We start from the raw sequence: 21,536 nt of genomic DNA, 5'->3' as shown, positions 1-21,536 counted from the left end.
AGAAAAACAAACAAACCTTGCAGCCAACCTTACTGGGTCACAAAAAAATCTCTTTAGTTTTGGCAGCTCTTTGGAAAGGACTGAAAAGACAAGCTGGTCTATGTACGCCTCATTATGGGTCACATTGGAGTATCAAAAGCTAAAAAAAAAGCCTGCTGCTATTCACAAGGCACTCACTTTTCACACTCAAGGACAAACTTTATTAGCATGCAATCTATTCCCCAGCTACTTTATCACACTGCTTTATGCTAAAGACTCTGCCAAGAACTCTCCCTATCTCCCCCAGGCTACATTTTTAAAGTAGGACATATCCTCTCACAAAATATTTTTTGCCACAACAGAACAGTGGTAGCCAGCCTGGTGGGGCTCTGAGCAACCCATCTCCCAGTCATTAACTTATATATGAAAATACAAGATCTCATAGAAAGAGAAAATTTGAAGGTGGCCCCTATCAATTAAAAGAAGAAAACAAACCAACAAAACAACAGAAGACAGCTTTGTTATTTTTTAGGATTTTTCCATTTGAACGCTTATCTGCAGACTCTCAGATCATTGCTTATGATTCTGAATTGCTAGGCTGTTCATAGAGGATGTATGTGATTTTACATAGCAGTACAGGTAGCCAGGATGCTACGCAAAGCAATTCACTGCCCCACAGTTATCTGAGAGCCTATCAGTCTGAGAAAGTCCCTCCCTGAAAAACAAAAGGAATACCTGTTTGTTAATGTGAGACAAAGAAATGCCAGGGATGAGGCTGAGCAACACAAGAAGAAAGCACAACAACACTGTCACCACTCTGTGCCTATCAGGAGGCTCAAAAGTGTGGAATAACTGGATCTGCAGCACTGGGAAAGGCAAAAATAAACAACCATAGCTGTGATAATACAACCTGGTGACGTAGCTTACATGTGCATATTGAACAGGGTAGGAAGCACCATGGAGTATTTTATCTGCCTCAGCTTTCAGAAGGTGGAACCAGACTGCCCAGTGTCTGACAAGTGAGCTTTCACAGAAGGCTGCTGCTTGATGACACTTTTCCACATCCAGGAAAACTGCTTCTTTAAGGGATGGATGGAGCACATCCAGATCTGTGCAGGTGCCAAATGAATCAACAAAATCTGTGCCTTTTCAGTGTTATTTCTAACCATTAAAATAATTCTGAGTTTAAGCCTGCTCCTGCTTTTCTGTCTCCTAACTCCTATACCCCAGCAGCTAAACCGGAATTTCAGCAGGACTGCAAAGTGGTATTGCTTCATCCTGACCCTCACCAAGGGTTTGTTATCAGGCTTCTCATCTGACTGCTGCTGCTGTTTGCTAAGTGACGCCGGTCTGCATGGGCTCTGCTAAAGGCTGAGAGCACTGCAGAGACTCACAGCACGCATCCTTAATGTGTCATCTAGAGCATTAACTGCATTCCAGGTTGTCAGGAGGTTGAAAGCACCTGCATTTACGGTCAAAAGAAGCAAAAAGGAAAAGAGGGGGGAAAAAAAAGAACAAAAAAACTCATAGCACTTTAATAATGAAATGTGAGCTAGTGACAACAATGACAAGGCCATAGTTTGGAACTCTGAGCCCCGTCCCTGCATTTGCTGTCTTGTTTTGCTTATCTCCTTTTAGAGATGAGGAGAACTATTTGGATAAACTTATATAACTCGCAGCCATCAGTAAGAGTCTTATGGGCTGAGTATCCAGCCCACAGGGGGGATGAAGGCAGGTCTGCTCAGTGCCTTGTGATAGCAGACCCTAACAAACAGATGCTTGTCAGTGGAAAGCACTAATGAGATCAGCACAGCACCTTCCTTTCCCCACAAGTTTCTCAACTCTTTACAAGGGTAGATAATGGCAGGACAAGGAGAAATAGTTTTGAGGGAGGGAAGATTTAGGTTGGATGTCAGGGGGAAGTTCTTTACTGTGAGTGGTTAGGCCCTGGAACAGGCTGCCCAGAGAGGTTGTGGATGCCCTGTCCCTGGAGGTGTTCAAGGCCAGGTTGGATGGGGCCCTGGGCAGCTTGGTCCAGTATTAAATGCGGAGGTTTGTGGCCCTGCCTGTGGCGGGGAGGTTGGAGCTTCTTGATCCTTGAGGTGCCTTCCAACCCAGGCCATTCTGTGATTCCCTACATATTATATCAAAACAAACAGTTTTGTCATGCGTTAAATGCAAGGCCTCCTCCTGCTGTGAGGATCCAGGTACTCCTCTCTCTCCTTTTGGTGTCAGCAGAAGGAAAGCTGGTAGGTGAGATGCAATGGGGTTAAGGACATGGAGACATCTGTAGATCAGCCTCAGCTTGCAGAACAGGAAGACACAGTAGTAATGGGAGAGCAGCTAAGGACTCAGCTTTAACCTTCTTCATAAGCAGCGTGCTGGAAACTGCCAACAAGAGTGAAGGGATGGGGGGAAAGGCACCAGCCCTCCCTGTCCCCGTTCCTGAGAGTTTGAGGCTGAAGGGCATTTTTGCTTCCCCTTCTCTCCTAGAAGCTTCAAATGGGCTGAGATGCCAACAGCTGCTGAACACTCCAGGGAAGTGGCCTTGCTACTTCTGTCAATGCTATGTGCCTAAGTTCTGTCCTACCAGTCCTGAATGACTTGCTCAGGCTGGGGCTGATCACTCTGTCAGGTCTAGAAGGCATTTTTTCCATGAAGGAAACCTGGCCAAAACCATACAGTTTCCCCCCTCAGCTACATGCCTGCTGCCAGCAAGTCTGGCTATTGTGTCAGTGTGTTTGTAAGACAGTGCCGGATTACAGTGCAGACTTGGTTTGTAAGACCAGCACACAGGGTGTGCTGGGGAGGTGCCCAATGCCTATTCTATGGTTACAGACTCAGTTTAACCACATGTATGTTTTTTCCTGCATTATTTCAGCACATGGAAAGTTCATTCACTGAGACACATAGGAGGAACCTCACAGTATCATCTTCACAGTACCTGTCCTCAGACAAGAATGAGACTTCACCACAAACTAGAGCTGGAGAATGATGCTTTGGTGGATCATAAAAGCAACAGCTTCATACTAGAAGAGCTTTGGTGGGTGTTAGTGAATTTTAGATGGGACTTAGTTCATCTGTAAACAGTAAAAGAAGTTGCAGCAGCAAGAGCCGAACCAAAATCAAGCATTGGGTGTTGCCTACATTTGCAAAAGAAATTACAAAGAGTGATCAGTAAGCACTGCCTTGCTTTCTAATAAACTTCATGAAAACATTTGAAATACAACAAGCATAGGAAACCGGGAAGTGCTGCCTAGTACTGCTGGCTGGTAAGAGCTCCTCTCCAATGTGGCACACAGTATTTTAAGAAAATGTAGAAAAGTTTCTAATTATCCAGGGTAAGATGCACAGTGATTTCCAAAAGACCTGGCACAGGAGCATTTAGACCCTGCTGTGAGAGAAGGCTGAGGTGAGCTTCCAAGAGATCCCCAGGTGTTCAGCTGAGAACCCATGAGAGATGTAGAGTGATCCAGAGTGGTGTGAAGAGCTGTTCTCCTACCATCGAGATAGGGACAGCAGAGTGGGAAGAGGGTGGAAAGCAGGTGAGGTCTCTGGGGCACCTTTTAACTGAACTCATACACAGCCACAGAGTCCACAGAGCTCCAGCACAAAGCCACCTCAGAGATACTACTCCCATAGCACCCTCTTCTACCATTACAACTCACACACATTTCTTCTGTTGGGATGCAATGACTTCCACCCTGCTTTGTGGGCTGTTGAGATGGCAAGAGAAGCAGCCTGATGAGGGTAGGATGTACTGACTGGCAGCTGGTGGGGGTGGCAACCCATCACCTGAGCCAGTCTGCAGTAACTCACGTGGCTGTTGCAGGGGAGCCCTGGGAGGACTTCCCTCAGACCCACCCCATAGCTACATACCCAACTTCATGCCCACCTCATATCCAATAGCAGAGAGAAGACGGGTGACATCAGGTCCTTGGGCAGGGAAAGTCATGAACTACATTTGTTTTGCTTTTTCCCTCCTATCCACCAAAACCGAAAGATGTCTAAGATGTCTAGCAAAGAGACATGCACTTGAATTGCTATGGAACTTCTCAAGCTGTTTATCAATTGATCTGACCTCAGAATCTATCAACGTTAAAAACAAATAAAACTTGTAAAAAGAACAGTTATTATTTCTGGTGAACATAGGGAGAAATTTTTGTGGCTATTCTCTATGCAAAACTAAAGTGCAAAACAAAAGCATGCACTCTTCACTGCTGAATTAACTTCTGAGAAGTGTCTGCATCAAAGCATATCCAAAGCAAATCAACACTTGCTGCATCAGAACTACATGACAGTTTCCAAGTGATAACATGGGAAACATTTTCTCCATCTAAGAGGACACACAGCTTGTCTTTGTAATTTCTTCCCCTCTGCCAATTTCTGGTGCTGACTTTGTACAAACACAAACATTTCCACCTCCCCGACCTCCCCACCCCGCTCCAAATCAAGCCATCCACACTGATGCCCGCATTGCCCAACCTGCGGCTCTCGGAGCCCGAAAACCCCCGGTGCACCTGCGGGCTCCAAAGCCACCTCGGCACCGGATCTGCAGCTCCCCCGACCCGGCCCGGCCCCCGTTCCCCGCTGCTGCCCGCATCCCGCAGGCGGGCGGAGCGCGCAGGTACGAGAGCGCCCGGCACCGCTCAAGGTAAACACAGCCAAACAACAGCAAAGATAGTAACAGTAAGGAAAGGAAAATTAAGAAAGCAAAAAAATAACAAAAAAATGAAGAAAAAAAAAATAAAAAATGAAAATGATGGAAAACGAGAATTTAAAAAAAAATAAAATAAAGAAAGTAAAAAGTAAAGATAAAACCAATGCAATAAATCGCCAAGATCTTACCTTATAATTAGACTGGTTTTGTTTTTTACTTAAAGCTACCAAAATAAATCACCTGCAGCCACCGCGCTGCCCCCGACGGCGGGACGGAGCCGTGGCTCAGGTCTCTCCGCGTCCCCGCCGCGCCGCTCGCGAAGGGCCGCGCCGCCGGCCGGGGCAGACAAGGGGTGGAGCGGGGAGGCGGCGGCCGTGCCGCGGGGCCGGGGCGGCGGCCGCGGGGCGACGGCGGGAGCAGGGGGGCTGCGAGGGGAGGGGGCCGACCTGCCCGCCCCCCATGGTGGGCTCCGGGCGGGCTGCGGGCGGCACGGCGGATGAGCCCGACTCGGGCCGGGGCTGAGCTCGGGGCTGCCCGTAGCAACGCGGGCCGCTCTCCAGGCCCCCCTGCCAGTAGCCAGCGCCGGAGAAGCTCGCAGCCCCGCCAGGCGGGCAGGTCGTAGGCGAGCGATGAAAACGCGCTCATTTGATGTCGGAGGGTGCTACTTGCCCTGAGCCGAGCTACTACGCATAGGAGAGGTTCCTCGATTCAGCTCCCGCGTTCCATTGGTACGGGGCGGCAGAGCCGGTGCTGGAGGCACGGAGGGATGAAGAAACACTGGGGCTGATGCACGTGCATATTTGGTTTGGGATATTCATACACAGCAGCCCAGCTAACTGAGATTGTGTATGAGGTCTGAAAGCACCATTCTGACAGATCCCTGTGATTAAATGTCTTCAATCGTCCTTTTTGTATCCAAAGTAACACAAAGGGATTTGGGGATTCCCTCACTTTTTCTGACAGCTCCTTCCATTGGCCATGGTCACCTTTCCAGCCTCAGCAGAACTGGAAACCACTCTGCTCTCCCCCTTTTCACTCCCCTTCTCCTTCCTTCTTTGCTCTTCCCCGTCTCGCTGCCCACCCCTTATTCTCAGGAAGCCTCTCCTACCCCAAACCACTGAAAGCATATCACATCAAATGCAATTATCCACAGAAATGGGCAAGCGTGCATTTACATTCTGTGGAAACCATTCAGTTCCTTTCACTACTTTTCCTTAGGATCCTTGCCCCTCTCAGTATGCTGGCTGAGCGGCTCTCATTTGCAAAGCAGGTGCTTGACAATTGATTCTATGCTCACAGTTCAAGGCCTTATTTTACGCATGCCCATCAGAGTGCTGAGCATAGATACAGGTTTCTGAGTAGGAAACAGAAAATCTGTGGTGTGGGGACTGGTGGGGACAGTGGCTTCAGGGTGCTTAGGACATGACAATTGGGTCCCAGCCCCGTCTGCCTTCGAGCCCTGGCACATCCAAGCCCCAGCCCCAACAAGCTGCCCAAAATGGGAGTTATGCTCAGTGTAAAAACATCATAACACATGTAAATCAGCTTCATGTGACTTTACAAGTGCCATGGAGGAAATGTGTCACATGAGCTCAATAAGGGTCAAGTCACACTTTCCAGGGGAACACACATTAGCCTGAATAATGCTCTCCCTTTCCATTCTCCCCTAATTTCATGAACTAAACACTTTATGGAATGAAGCTACTTTCTAGAATCTCTGCTACAGACAAATTGATGCCTCCTGTATGCAAAGCTGACGCATCCCAAAATATTTCTGTTGCTTTAGTGTCGGAGGAGAAGTTTGTGCACAAAGCCCTCATTTGATTACACAATTAGAAATGATCACAACCCACATGCCTCGAGCAGAGAAATGTTCTGCTTCATCTACTTACCCTGTCCTTACGTGTTTCCTTTTGCAGACCTACTAACTGTTCTGGTAGAGCTACGCATTCTTTAACAAGGGAAAACTACACATACATACTGGAAACTACTGAAATAAATATTCACTATTGAGATAGAACAGTGTGGCATGTAGAGGGATCACAGTTTTTAGATCCTTTAGATCACCTCCATAAAAATCTGCTGCACGAGTTTCAAAATAATTGACAGCAGTAGCAGGAGGGCAGCCTCAAGGCAACCTGCTCCTGGAAGCACAGAGCACTCTGCAAGCAGGTTTCAGAGCTAGCTACCTGCTGGCAGAGGGTTTGCTCCACTGCTGCTGCTCCTGGCTCAGACCCAGACCTGGCTGGCTGCAGACTCTGCACTCCTGGCACAGCCTGTCCCAGTCCTGCAGCAACTACTGCTCAGTCCTGGCCTCCTCCTCACCACTCCATTTCCAGCTCTCACCTCTCCCAAATCCACAGCCTTCTTAGATGTCCCTTCCTGTTGGCCCTAGCTCTTATTTCTTCCATTCCAGGGATGTCAATGGGATCCTTACTTGATATTTGTATTAGGAAAGGATCTGTGTGTCTTCAGCAGCCAGTTTTGCATTGATATGATTTAAAGAAGGGAAAACCACTGCAGGTTCAGACCCATCTTATCAAATCTGAGCACTCACAGCAGCCATGAGACTCCTGTCCGCACCACACACCTCAAGGTGTTACCCCTACTTGTCACCAATTTGTCAGCAAAAAATCAGTAGTCAGAACTAATAATAAAAATAATAAACTATAATAATAAACTAAGAAATAATAAACTAAAAATATGCCATGAGAAGACCAGAGGTTGTTTGAGGGCACTACCAATGTCCCTGCCCAGTAAGGGACACATAAAAGGCCATACCCAGAGGATGGCTCAAAGCCTGCCCCAGTCTAAGCCACCAACCTGGTGCAAGCAGAGTCACAAGGACACCGATGACGTCCTCTGCAGGGTGCCAAATCACAAAACCACAGACCGACTGAGGTCAGAAAGGACCCTAGAGACATCTAATCCAGGTGTGGGCTGAAAGTATGCCCCATTGGAGTAGCTGGCACACAGCCTGCTCCACTTGAGTCTTAGGGACCTCTATGGATGGAGACATCAAAGACTCCGCACAATCTGTTCAGGGCCTGACCGGCTTCATGCTGAAAGATATTGATTAGATCGTATCACAGATACAAGGCAACATATACCATACACGTTGCCTCAAGGTAGTCACCAGTGGTACCTGTGACCACCAGCTGATAGGTCACTTAGGACTCATCAGCTCCTCCGGCTTGCTTTGTAACTCAGAAATAAAAGCACATGAAATGAGATGCAGACACAGAAGTTGTCTGGATGTGAGCCGACTGTGCAAGACTTGTTAAGAGAAAGCAGAGCACGGTAGTGGCATACCTACAGACTGCACTAGCTATGTTTGGACCACCACCAGGCCAACCCCTCCAGGTACCCAAGACAACAGCAGCACCTGAGGTACAGAAGACATCTTGTAGGATGTCACAGAGAAGGTCAGCTACAGCTTCAACATCCACAGATTTTCTTTCACTGGGAAGACATTGTCCAAGAACCGCTATCCTGAATAAAGCAGTACTCACAACACTGTGAGACCAGATAAGAAAATCACAAAAAAGAAAAGCAGGAGAGTGAATAGATAGGAATTCCAAATTCCTGCTCACCTCTGAAAGTCAGAAATTGCCCTGTGCATCTGGCACAGTCTGCCACAGAGGAGAGTAACTGGGAAGCAAAAGATGGAATTGGTTTAACTGTCTAATGGTGTGCTAAAAGACTACACATTTCTTTGACATGTTGCTCTCTTTACAATGCACTGAACTGGGCACAGCAGTGGATTTTTCTTGTCAATTGTAGAGCCTTGTAACCAGTGATAGACTTAATATAAAATATTCTGTAAGCAGCACTTTGTAATCTTTCCAGGGACTCCTCTACTCTCTGTTGGCTCTTTATCTTCAGTGTAGCAACATATGTAACATTTATGAGGAATGCAGCCCTTGCAACTCTCTCCAAGTTTTCTAACATGTTGCAAAAAGCCCAAATATTTCTGTTTGTTCAAAGCAAAACACTTAGTTTGTGCTTACATACATAGAGAAGTACCCTGTGCCTCTTTCCAGACTGAATATTTTGTTCATAAAACCCCACACTAAAAGCTTTCCATCATTACTTTTCCTTTTTTTTCTTTTTCATTTTGGTAAGTCAAACTCGTCTGGTTAAATCAAACCTGTCCTTCACTTTCTGTTTATCCAGTTGCCTGCTCTGAGCTTAAGAGATACAAGTTCAGTGCCATTTTGAGAGAACGTGAAAACTTCAGATACTGAGGGAGGGCGGAGGCTGATATTAATTTGCTGTTAAAGATGATACCTTGGGCCTTCCGAATGCAAATAAATAATGAAGATAGAGGTAATAAATTCTTGAAACATGACTTTGTAGGAAAAGCCTGAGAAAAAGGATTTCAAGTTGGACTCTGTGCTGTTATATCTCAAGCAATATATTTTATACGGCTTACGTCATGCACACTAAAAACTTAATTTGGTGAGCTACACCGACAACTGGCTTTGTTCACCTTTGTTCTTATTTAAAACAGGTTGTTCCATGCAGCTGTTAAAAAAGCCATGCACGCACACACACGCACACACATTCACACACGGGCTTTTTTATTACTCCCCAGATCTTCCTAAATATGTAATGCTGCTTAGATTTAAAATTCTTTTTCTCTTTGCAGCACGAGCATTGCCCTACACCAGGATTTGCTGCCTTTTATGGAAGTGTGATCCAAAAGGTTAACAAAAGCAATTCTGGCTTTGTTTTTCTTTTCCACTTTTTTTTTTTTTTTGCCTTCTATTTTTCTACTGTCATTATATTTGTGTGTATCATGTTGGTATCTGGGAAAGATCAGTATCTTCAGTATTGCTTATGCCACTCAGATATTTTACTAAATAAATAGTTAATTAACTACTTTAACTACTGTATGATCATTTAGTGCAAACCAGTCCTGGGAAGATCTGATGCTTATGTTATACTGTGCCAAATAATGATTGATGTGATGACTTCTGCTTTATTTTTGCTACATCTTTAGATATCCTTTCCTTGCAGTTTTGTGTCTTCTCCATCTTTACCTCTTCACCATCTTTCTTCCCTCTGCTCTCCACCTAACAATCTACCCCACTCTACCTTCCCCAGCACCTGGTAGTGGTATCTGGAGTCACTTTGACAGGGGTTCAGGAATGGGAGGATCTTTTACAAGTAAATGAGTGGATAGGCTTAAAAATCTATATTTAGGAAGCATCATCATCCATGTAATTGCATGCACTGTGCTTGCAGGCTTTGTCACAGGCTGTTCTGTACAGCAGCCAGGCGGCCTGAGAACAAGAGTTTGCTTAAGTGGAATCAGTAGAAAGAATCTCTCCCTCAGTGCAGGGTCTCACATTTTCTTAGAAATTCAAGCTTTGCTAGCAATAATTTGTATTATATTTTGCCGCCTTAATCACAGTTTGACATAAGGATAAAGCAACATGCACCTATAATAACAGAGAAAAATAAATCATCTCATAGAGATTCCTTTCTGACTTTTAAATATGGTCTCCTGTGAGTTCCATAATCACTGAATTATCAAATAATGAGTCCTCAGTAGAAATTTCAGATGCTGTGCAAGAGTAGTTGGCTGCTGCTCTTATGACTTAAACTGAGACTGATAGATTTTAACATCAGCACTGAGTAATCCCAGCTGTCACCACATCTTAATATGTCATGTCCCAACCATCAGTCTAAAGAACTATGAAGGTATTTCTGTTACCATTCATGTCAGGACCCTCAGCTTTTGCCCTGAACACAAAGGAGCACACACCTGCCCCCCATATCCGTCTCACAGCCACAGTTTTATTCATATTTTTTACCCATATTCTGAAGTTGCATCATAAATGGGGAGGCAGGGGATTAAATTCCTTAATCTATACAAAACTTCTCTAGTGTCACATAGCTAAATCATACAGCTTATGCGTTTGTTCTGATTGCTGCTTGCATTCTGTCTACTGAGAGGCAATTATAGCAGAGAAGGAAAGATGAAAAATTCTACATACAAATCTGATTTAGGGACAAATCTATATTTTGGTCACCCAGATTTGCTGTTTCACATCATTGGAAGTTCTGTCATCTTATCTGAGTTCTACATCTCCTTTAGAGGCCTGAAAACATGTACCAAGAAGGCCTGAAAACAGAACCAAGGAGACAGGCTGATCACAGTGTTTAATTAGGGATGGGAGCCATAGGTGCTTCCACTGGAAGGAAGAGTTGCAAGGAGCTGCCTCTATAACCAGCACCTGCTAGGTGCCCAGGAAGGCACCTGGTTTTATTCTTTTCTACACTGCTTTCCTTGCTGCTTTAAAGTGTTACTGGATGCACCTCCCATGACTCTAGACCCATTGGCTGTGTGCTCACAGTGATGTTAGAAATTTATGTTCATGGTAGCACATTAGTCCAGTGATAAAAAGGGGCAAGATGTTTTCCCTCAACTTCTGCACAGCCCATATGCCCTTCCCAGGCCCTTCTTCACACCTCAGGGCAGTTGAACCTGGCAGGGAAGGGAAGGTGGAACTGCAAGGTAGGAGGCGAATCTCACCCAATAAGCCTGGATTAGAAGCTGATGCTTCTCACAGAATCACAGAATTGCAGGGGTCAGAAGAGACCTCAAGAGATCATCCAGTCCAATCCCTCTTCTAAAGCAGGTACCCTACAGTAGGTTACACAGGCAGGCATCCAGATGGGTCTTGAATATCTCCATAGAAGGAGACTCCACAACCTCTCCGGGCAACCTGTTCCAGTGTTCTGTCACCCTTACCATAAAGAAGTTCTTCCACATATTAGTACAGAACTTCCTATGTTCAAGTTTTAGGCCATTACTCCTTGTCCTATCACTACACACCCCAGAGAAAAACCTGGACTCATCCATTTGCTTCCCACCTCCCTTCAGGCATTTATAAATATTTATCAGATCCCCCCCAGTCTTCTTTTCCCCAGGCTGAACAGACCCAGGTTACTCAGCCTTTCCTTGTACAGAAGATGCTCCAGGCCCTTCATCATCCTGCCTCTGCTTGCCTTACAACTTCTTTTCTATCACCTCTGCATCACCCTCTGAATAACTGTACCACTGATGTGTCCTGGTCTCACTGAATGCTAACTGTGTGTTTATTGACTTTTGACTTCCACTGAGCACCCTTGCTTACAAATTGGTGGTATTTTTCAATATGTTGCAGTGGTGCAAGTACAAATGATGCCTTACACAACAGGAGAGGCAGCGGTTTGGAAAAGCTTACAGCCTTCTTGTCAGAATCAGTAGTCAACACTGACTGAAAAATAATTCAAAATAGTCCAAAATACGTATAAAGACATTACTTGTCTATAGAAATTGTTTTAATATAAGATTGTCATGAATGCTTATTATCATAAACAAATGGAGATAGGAGTTACATAAAAAAATAAAGGAAGTAAATAATGTTGATGATTTATTTTGCCTAAGAGCAAACTCTTATTCAGAAGCCATAGTTCCTCTGAAGAAATTATAGCGTGTAATATATTCACATATACATAAAATTACATATTTCTAAATGCATGTTTTTGTGGGTATGTGCAGACATGCACCACACTTCTAGAGTTCTTACTCAGAGTCTCATTTAACCCACTGATCAAGAAGAGCTCTACTGACTTCAAAGGAATTGTGCCACTCCCACCATTGTGCTTGTGGAATCCAGACAGAGGTTGGTGCTTTTATGGATTAGTTATTTTCTAAGAGCCAAAGAAGCTGGATGGAGGGAGTTCAGTGTGCTAATGATGGGCACAACATAATAGTGCCTGCCAGCAACAGCAAGTTGTACCATCAAGACTTGGGCTGCCAGATGAGGACATGAGCCAGGCACACAGGACATGGGCTTCTCTATTTAAGGATTAGCACAAAGCATGAGCTCTGCAACAACTGCAAGCAGTAGCACTTTGTGCCCCCCTCCACCAGTACAGACAATGTTCTGCCCCATATATTTTTGGAAACCAAGGTTGTATCCCATCCAACCATTTGCAAAATGAAATAATGCTGAAAGCTATGCATCATTCTAAAATGAATTAAGTCATCCAGGAAAATCCTGATATTGAAATGATGAAAAAAGAATACTTCTATCCATTTCTAATTCCTATGAAAATAAACATTCTAAATGGAACTGTAAAGGATCTTTCATCTGTGATATATACACTTATCATCAAGAGATACTTTTTCACCTATGACATAATTGCTATCATCAGAGAAGCACTGCTGTCACTCTGCCATAATTTAGCTTCATTTTCTGCTAATTTCTTTCCCTTTCCTCATTAAGGCATTACATACGTAGCTATGTTACTATCAATCATTCCCTGGCATAAGCAACTGGATAATAGAACTGTGTGAATAACTGATTTTTCAATCCCATAGCTAAACCAAAAATTCAACAAGTAATTATCAAAGAAAAAGAAGGGGAGAAAATCTTTATTTTTCTCTCTAATTCAAGTGAAAAAAATGTTTCATGTGGATGTCAGTGAAACGTTTGCTCATCTTGAATGAGACTTTTCCTTCTGGCTTTGTCATTTTAAGAAAAGCAGCAGACTAAGAGAAAATTGCCACCACTCACCAAACCAAGTGAGAAATCTTCCCTTTCCAGGAAATGCAGATTCCTAGCTCTGTGTCTTCCTGTGTGTGGGGAATATGAATGCCCAGGCACTGACCCGCAAGGACACTCTCCTTGTGTGGGAAGAACTCAAAAGTATGTAAGTGATTTGTAAAAGGAGAACATTATTATCTGGGAAGAGTGGGAACACATCTCCCTAGGAGTGTGTGACTGGGATGGCAGCCTGCAATGGGTGAGTTCAGATTCCATCAGGATTTGGATCCCCCAGTTCAAGTGAACTGCACAATCACAGCATCATTTGACACGCTCTTTGAATAGCCACCAGATTTCCTTTGGCACTGTTTGTAACATTATTCTAAAAGGACCTTTGTAGAATATATATATTTTTAATAGTCTGAATACAAACCATGGCAACACAGTATTATCATCATAGGTGCTTTATGAATATGAGCAGAATTATACATTTTGTGTTCCACATTCCTTTTTCCTTGCATTTGCTTTGGAAGTTTCACAAGAAGTTTTAGTTTGGATTTTTGCATCCCCTTGTTTATTTTATTTATTTATTTATTTATTTTTCAATTCTGCATTAAGGTTTTTCAACGTATAAGCTTTAAAAGGAGATGAAATTGAAAAGATGCGAGTATAAAACTAATTACTGCTAACCTTCACTGCTGTTGCCGTGCCTATAATCTCCCAGCTATTACTTGACAGTGTTTTCCAGAGGTCTTAAATAATGTTATTGCCTCATGGCACTTGGCACTTAAACTCACAAGTAGAAAGGACTTCTGCTAAAAATCTCTTATGGGTGGCTTACATAGATATGAGAACATAACAGGAGCTATGCTACTTCAGACTGGGCTTGTTCATTCCCAATACTGTGTAATTATGTCTGGGGAGATGAGACCACAGGGTCCTGCCTGTGGCTTCAGCTCACCCTAGCAGCCCCACCTTCCTTCCAAGTAATTGGGATTAACTCAAAGCCATGGAGGTAGCCTTTATTGATTATTATCTCCACCGTTCAGAGTCCACACTTCTGTGTGAAAGGAAGACAAATATGACATGAAGAGGAGAAATCACTTGTTCAGGTACCCAACAGCAGCGCTATCATTAAGAGTTCAGTTTTAATTAAACCTCTTTTTGATCTTAGGAACTGCTCAGGTGAGACCTTGAGTCAGTTTTTGTTTCCATGAATATCTCTGTAAGTAACCCTGTCAATCATACCAAATTCACGGAGATTCAGTTAAATCCATTTCTCTCCTAGTTCTCTTCTTTATTCTTCCTCTTCACCACTGCTCTTGACTATGTTCTACTATTTCAGCAAAATTCTCATAACTGCAAGGAAAAGGTACTTGAGACCCTGCCTTTGAATGACAAAGAAAGATATAAAAAGCATTACATCTGTTTAGGGATAGGAAAGCTCCTATATAGGCCAACTGAGTCGGAACAGCCTGCAAAATCAAGTGAAAACTTAAGATTCTTCATGTGAGTTAATGAAAGTTATTTAACTGTGAGCAAGTCTTGAATGTCTGTAGGACATTAATTTACACAGTATGTCATATTCTTTGCTAGTCATTCTGCATATCTCTGCTCAGGGAAACTTCCACTTAAACACAAAGCAAATGTTCAACATGTTCAAGCCCAAATACCTTTCTAGCATATATTCATCCTTGCAAATAAGTGGTATCTGTATAAAAAGTTTTAAATTTCAGTGAAACCTAGCATGTCCACTGAAATCTGTTTCTAATATTTCTGAATGAGGAAGCAATTTTCCCAACATGACCCCGATTCAGATTTTGTTTTCTTTGCCTAAAAAAACAACAACCTAAAAAGATGGCCTCAATGGATCTTTGAGCTGATATTTATTTCAGTAGTACAACTCTGAAAAATGCCAAAGGCCCTTTAAATGTTAAAATTGTTACCTATTGCACCCTGGACAGCTTTTGGGTCCATAAGCAGATTTTGATTGAAGTAATTTCCAACCCCCCCCCCCACACACACATGTCTGACCCTGAGAGCATTTCAATCAATGATTTTAGCAAACAAACTTGCTAGGAATAATGACCTACATATAGTTTTGTATAATAATTCTCTCTCAAGGGCTGTGAAGCTGATGCCTACTTAGAAATAATTTTGGAAGAATAGTGAAACAACACATGATGTTTTTTTTATATATTTCCAGAAGTGACTGAAAGTCTGGACAGTTTTGAGGACTATCCAAGTGTGAAGAGATGGATTTGGACTAGTCCCAGCTCATGGCAAGCCTCGCATTGTGTAAGACTCAAAATACTTTCCCATTGTTTCTTCACAGTTGAATGTGGCTGTTTGTTCTCTCACTTTTAAATTACCTTCGGAGCCATTTTGTTGGAGCCTGGGACAAAATTCACTGGTCGAAACATAAACTTTGAGTAAGTCTCAAGGAACAACAGCTGCTGCCTTGCAGTCATCTAGAGCTGTAAAATAGGACCTGTAAAATGGATGACCTTCAAATTTACTTAACTGTGCAGAAACTGTATTTGTCACTGCCAGGCTTTTTTAATTCACTTCTGGTAGACTACCACAGAATCTGTAATCTGTGATCCTAAGAGTATATTGCAAGGAAAAGAATAAGAAGTGTTTATATTTGTTATTAAACTGCTGTCCCTATATTATAAGATTAGAAGTTTAGAAATGCAATTACTGAAAAGTAGACAGAGAGTGACTCAGTGCTTTACCACAGCCAGCACTGTGCGGTAAGATGAGTAACTACTGTAGGCAGTGGTGAATTCCCACAGTCCCATTGGTCTGGCTTTCCCTTTTTTTGGGTCACAATTTGGAAACCAGGACAGAGAAATAACCAACAGATGAGAAAATCTAGTCAGAGTATGAACATTGCTAAGAACTGTTGGAAGAAAAAAAAGTAGCACATAAAATACATACATAAATTAATATATATATATATTTGTAAATAAACTTAATTTCCAGGCTATAAAGGAACAAATGACACAGCTGCAGGCTACTGTCTGTGCTGTCTATTTGCACCATGCACCTCGCCCTAATATCTTTGTATCTCTTATCACAGAATTTGGCCTTAAACTGATAAACCATAGAGATTTATTAGCCTTGATGACTTCATACCTTTGACTTGATTTTTCTTTAAACAAGTAATTGACTGATGGATGTTCTGTTCTGTTGTTTTTCTGCCAGCTTTATTATTTTACATTCTCAATAAAAATCAAGAGAAAATGCGAACTGGAAAGGTAATACACACAGAATCTCCAAGTGGTCCCACAGCCCAGCCTCTCTACTTGCCTGGGTTAAGTAAATAAAGGGAAGCAAAAATGCCCAAGTGCTCCATGGAGAAAGGCTTGGTGCTGCCGTCTCGTGGGAAAAGGGAGAAGGGAAGCTTGGGCAATAAAAGCAGAAATGTAAAAAGGGTAAACAAAAAGAGGATTTTCTAAAACTTGCTAACATCAACAGTCCCATTTTTTGTTTAAAGATGGCTGTGTGCTTTATTGCTTGCGGATCGCTTTCCTTTGCAGGTGATGCGGGCCCAGAATTACATCACCAGTGGAGCAGCCAAGAGCATCCTGGTGCCAGGATGACTGAAGCTGAGAGGAATGTATTATCACAGACCGCAGAGGGACTCGCCAGTGCATTCCTTGCTGGGGGTGCTGCGATGGGGGAGGCAGAGAGGAGATGATTTTACGCAAAGGCTGAAAGGAAACTTTGTAGAGGAAAGATCTGGGGTCACAGTCCTGCTGTCTCCTCTAAGCAGATCTAATTATGGCTACGTACTTCAAAAAGAGGGTTTGACTTAAACCAGATTCAGCAGGGCACTGCTTAGGGAGCACAGAACGAGTCTTCTCAGCTCTGTCTTTGAGGAAAATGTGAAATGCCTCAGTGCACTGGGAGTGCAGACACTTTGGTCGTAAAGAAATACTTGACACCACAGCAGGAGAAGCAAGAACCAACTTAAAATCATCGCTGCTTATGTGAACAAGAAGAGACCATACATAATATCAATGGATTCATACAAATAATGCTAATGTTAGTTAGTGGGTGTGCATTTACTGACAGATTGTGTGATGCAGAAGTCTCAGCAGTTTCAAGGACAATGCAGGAAATTATCAAATCATAGAATCACAGAATGGCTTGAGTTGGAAGGCGTCTTAAAGACCACCCAGTTCCAACACTCTCCCTTGGGTAGGGCTGACCCCCACCAGCTCAGGCTGCCCAGGGTCCAATCCAACCTGGCCTTGAGTGCCTCTAGGGAGGGAGCACCACAGCTTCTCTGGGCAGTTGTGCCAGGGCCTCATCACTCTATGAGTAAAACATTTCTTCCTAACACCTAACCTAAATTTCTCCTCTTTCAGTTTTAAACCATTCTCCCTTGTTCTATCACCACTGGACTGTAAAAAATTTGGTGCCCCTTCCACTTATAAGGTCCCCTCATGTACAATGAGCTGTTGCACACAGTACCCTCAGTAAGCTCCAGCAAGGCGTTGCTGCCACATCTCACCATGGCTGTGACAATCAATGTCCCATGCCTCCAAAGGAAACTCCCTCCTTGCTAGTGTCAGAAAGCTTGCAGACTTTCTGCTGTCCCATAGTACTGCTGAGGCCATCCTGACCTCAGGCCTCTTTCTGTGCCACTAAAATCAAGAGGAGCTTTCCAGTGCTTTTAGTAGGAGCAAAACAAGCTGTCTACAAACTAGATTTAAAAGAAGACTACAAGACAAATTACTCAGAGATAGGCACCTGACTCTCCTAGAGTACAGCCTTAGAGCCATACTATTTCATTTTTCAATACCTACAAAGATGCAGAGGAATCCTGAACTCTATGTGCACTTAGCAAGCAAAGGTAAGGAGAAGAGGTGGTTCAAAACTATACATTAGTGAGTAACTTCCAGCCTTTCCTGGCTTTTCTGTCCTGGTCTGGACATGGGACAGAGGGAGGAAGACATGGGAGGAGGACCCTAAGGAGAGAGGAATGTGCACGCTTGGTTTTCCACATTTTTTCACATGCCATGTTCTTTCTCCTTGGTCACTACTAAACTTGTGATTTTTCCCAATTAGTGCATTGAACAACATGGATTAAGTAGCAAAAATCAGATTTCTATTGTCAATCAGCATAAAAAGCACTGCAACTCTTCACCTGCAGTACAGAGGGAATGGCAACTAAAGCTGGGGGACTTGGATGCTCTTTAAGATCTGCTTTCAATACAAGTTCTAACTCAAATTCTCCTTTTCATTCCTGTTTTTCCATAAAGAAAAGTGGAGTGTGGGAAAACTGGAGTTTAAAAGACACAAAAGAGCAGTAAGAGTATGAAAAAATGCTCCTGGGGATAGGACTTGATATCTTTGCAGTAGTAATGTGAGACAGAAAAGTTCTAAATGAGTTCATTAGAGGATATTGGTTCAAAGCAAACAGTCTATAAACTTAGGCTGCTTAATGGTCTTCAGGAGCTGGAATAATAACAAGGCAACAACTGATAAATTAAAGTGAATTTTAAATGTAAAGAGAAACACAGCTTTTACTTTTGTATCAATTTAGTTGCCTGTATCTCCACACATACAAAGATATTCACCACAGTGAAAAAAAAATGTCACAAAAGAGAATTAGATTTGAATATCTCCTTATTTGGAAATACAGCAGATTTTAAATTTTATCCTATGGGAATAAAATTGTTAAGATACAGACACATTTTTGTCCTTTAAAGTTTGCCAATCAACACAGGAAAACAAAGAATCAGAAAAAGAACAGCCACTAAACCAGGAAATATGGTCACTTTAGCTCATGTGCCACCTACACATAGCTGGCATTGAACAGAGCTCAGGAAATTCACTAAACAGTTCAGCTCCTGGCTTATTGCAATAGCCTGCCACCAGACTGTGGTTTCCTCAAAAGCATTTCTTCTTTCAACTTGCTCTAAGTATTCTTCTCAGAGCTTTTTGGCTTTTTCTTTTTCTTCCAAACTTTGTGGTTTGATTTTAAGCAGTTTGGTATGTGCATGAAATTTCATATTGAAAAACTCAGGCTGTTACTGAGTACTCATTCTTCACCTTAGTTAGGTGCCCTTTCTTTTCTGTGACTTAGAGAACAAATTATTCCTACAATGACAAACGTTTGAAGGAAAAAAACTGGAGCATACACACATGCTAGATATACAACTACAGGCAGTCCATCACAGGCTGGGCATGTTTTATAAAATACAAACATATTTACTTCCAGGGAATGTAGAACTTGCCTGAGGCACGTTCCTTCAAAAACATGAAAAATAATGCAAATTGTTTGTGACTCTATAAGCCTCAATGTGAAAGGCATGGCAAATTTCCCTACCATAAGTGTGCCAATATCCGAATATGTGGTTTTCCTTACCCAGTCCTCCTGCTGTGACACTGTGCCCTGTCATTCACAAACTGTGCCGCCCAGCTGAACAAGCCAGCCCAAACCTTATCCAACACAAACAACATCCGATCTCTCAAAAGCTACCAGGAGATGAACTCAAAATGGGAATGAATAATACAACACAAATTAACTTACAAATTCAAGCGCACACTGCAAGAATGTTCAGTGGTATACTTCCAGCTCTAGACTTCCAAAATAATGCATCATTAGCGTGAACGAAGTGACATTTACAAATGGGTTACATGAATTTAGCGCCATTTAAACACAGAAAAGACCAGCCCATGTCAGTGCTGAACTTAAAAGTGTTATGATATTGAGGGTATACTTTGCACTGTCTTGAATACTCACCTCTCTCGCTCCTGCTCCAAGAGGTTGGTAAAGTCATCGCTCTTGTTCATGTAATCTGTATGTTTATGCTTCTCATTTTCAAGCTCATAAACTGTGCGGCGATGGCATTTTTCTGCCAAAAGGAGCTGTTCCAGCATGCGTCGATATGTCTCCTTCTGCTTTTCTTCAAGCCTGTCCAGCTGGATTGCAGAAAAGGAGAATAGGCTGTTTCAGAGGTCTCCTGCTTACTTCATCTGATTTATTAACAAACAATGTCATGTTTGCTAAATGTGAGTCCCATATGTCATGTTTGCTAAATGTGAGTCCCATAATTTTATCTCTTGTGCTTTACATAAAGCAGTGCCTAAAAATAGGAGTAATTGTCCCATAAAAATAATGATATTTTTTTTGACAGGGTATTTGCAATAAACATTTGCATAGCTCTTGGGTACACAAAGAACAGGGCTTTGTGTAGTTATAGGGTAACAAACAATACTGTTGCAGTGCAGAATGCCTCCTATGATGAGGTGCTGCTCAACATTTCCTAATTTCACATGGGAACAGCAGCAGCAAATCTCTAGGAGGGATTTGAACCCTGAGTTCAAGTGCATCTATGGGGACAGACACCCAAGTGAGTAGCAAGGTATATGCTCAAAGCAGAAATTTGAACTGTGCATCTTGAACACAGATATACCTGTATGGCTACTCAGATAAAAAGTGTGAACAGGCCCTGTCCACCTCCTGTATGATTCTCATCCCCCTCTGCCCCAGCTTCACCAGGCAGCTGCTGTTTCACAGGGTGCTTCTGCAAACTGGGGGAAATAAGAGCAGGAGGACTGCACTGAAGCGGCTCTTCAGAAACTGAATATGACAGTCAAAAAAAGTCATTACATTTTTTGCCAGGATATCTTTTGTGCATTTAGGAATTTTTGATACCATCCTTTTTTAGCTCTCATGTAACCTCTGTAGACCTACACGTGACAGAGATCGGTGTACACTGAGGTCCCCTAGCCAGCATTTCATGCATGGTCTCAAACGCTAATGTTTGCTTCCCTTACTTACTATCACCCCTTCAGATCCCAGAAGATACCATGATGAAAGTGAATAGTATAGAAGTACCCAGTGGTACAGAAAAATTCTGTATGTTCTGAACAGAACTATGAAGAATTGGACAGATGCTGCAGTGCATTGTGTGGCATGTTGCTGCATTCTCTTTTTTTATGCTATGGACTGCTACAAAACTATGACCATGAGCAGTGGTTGTTTATTTTGGCACTCACAGTGGCCTCAAACATTCCCAGATCTATTATAGGTTTATTTATTATATATTTATATAGTTTGTTATATTTATATAGTTTATTATATTTATGTAATTTATATATATTAGATTAGATTAGGTTTTAAGCCAAGAGTTTAAATTCTTGGCTTAAAGTCTCACAGATCTCCTCTGGGGGCTGAGCTAACTTCATAGCCCTGGTGGTGAAGAAACAAGATATGATCAGGGATTTGTGATCCTGGAACTATCGTCAAAATCTATCTGTCTCTGATGGTATTCTTTTCTGAACTACTCCTATGCTACTGCTCTAGTATGTCGAAGAAAAGGAATTGG

At 42.8% G+C, this 21,536-nt stretch overlaps 1 protein-coding gene across 5 annotated transcripts in view; it reads right to left on the bottom strand.

The window, feature by feature from the left end:
- Positions 1 to 21,536, bottom strand: part of FILIP1 (filamin A interacting protein 1) — a 122,897-nt gene that overhangs the window by 20,368 nt on the left and 80,993 nt on the right. For 4 of the 5 annotated variants that reach the window (XM_015859040.2, XM_015859039.2, XM_032443720.1 and 1 more), the window contains exon 4: positions 19,949 to 20,127. In XM_015859040.2, coding sequence (XP_015714526.1) covers positions 19,949 to 20,127 — 179 coding nt within the window. Of the gene's footprint in view, positions 1 to 4,827; positions 4,950 to 19,948; positions 20,128 to 21,536 lie in introns of those variants that run through there. The other variant, XM_015859041.2, reaches the window with a different exon arrangement.

The sequence above is a fragment of the Coturnix japonica genome, chromosome 3 (assembly GCF_001577835.2).
Source record: "Coturnix japonica isolate 7356 chromosome 3, Coturnix japonica 2.1, whole genome shotgun sequence".
In the NCBI taxonomy this organism is placed as follows: domain Eukaryota; kingdom Metazoa; phylum Chordata; class Aves; order Galliformes; family Phasianidae; genus Coturnix; species Coturnix japonica.
The sequence above is the reverse complement of the archived record's forward strand: the minus strand, read 5'-3'. Positions and strand labels throughout refer to the sequence as shown.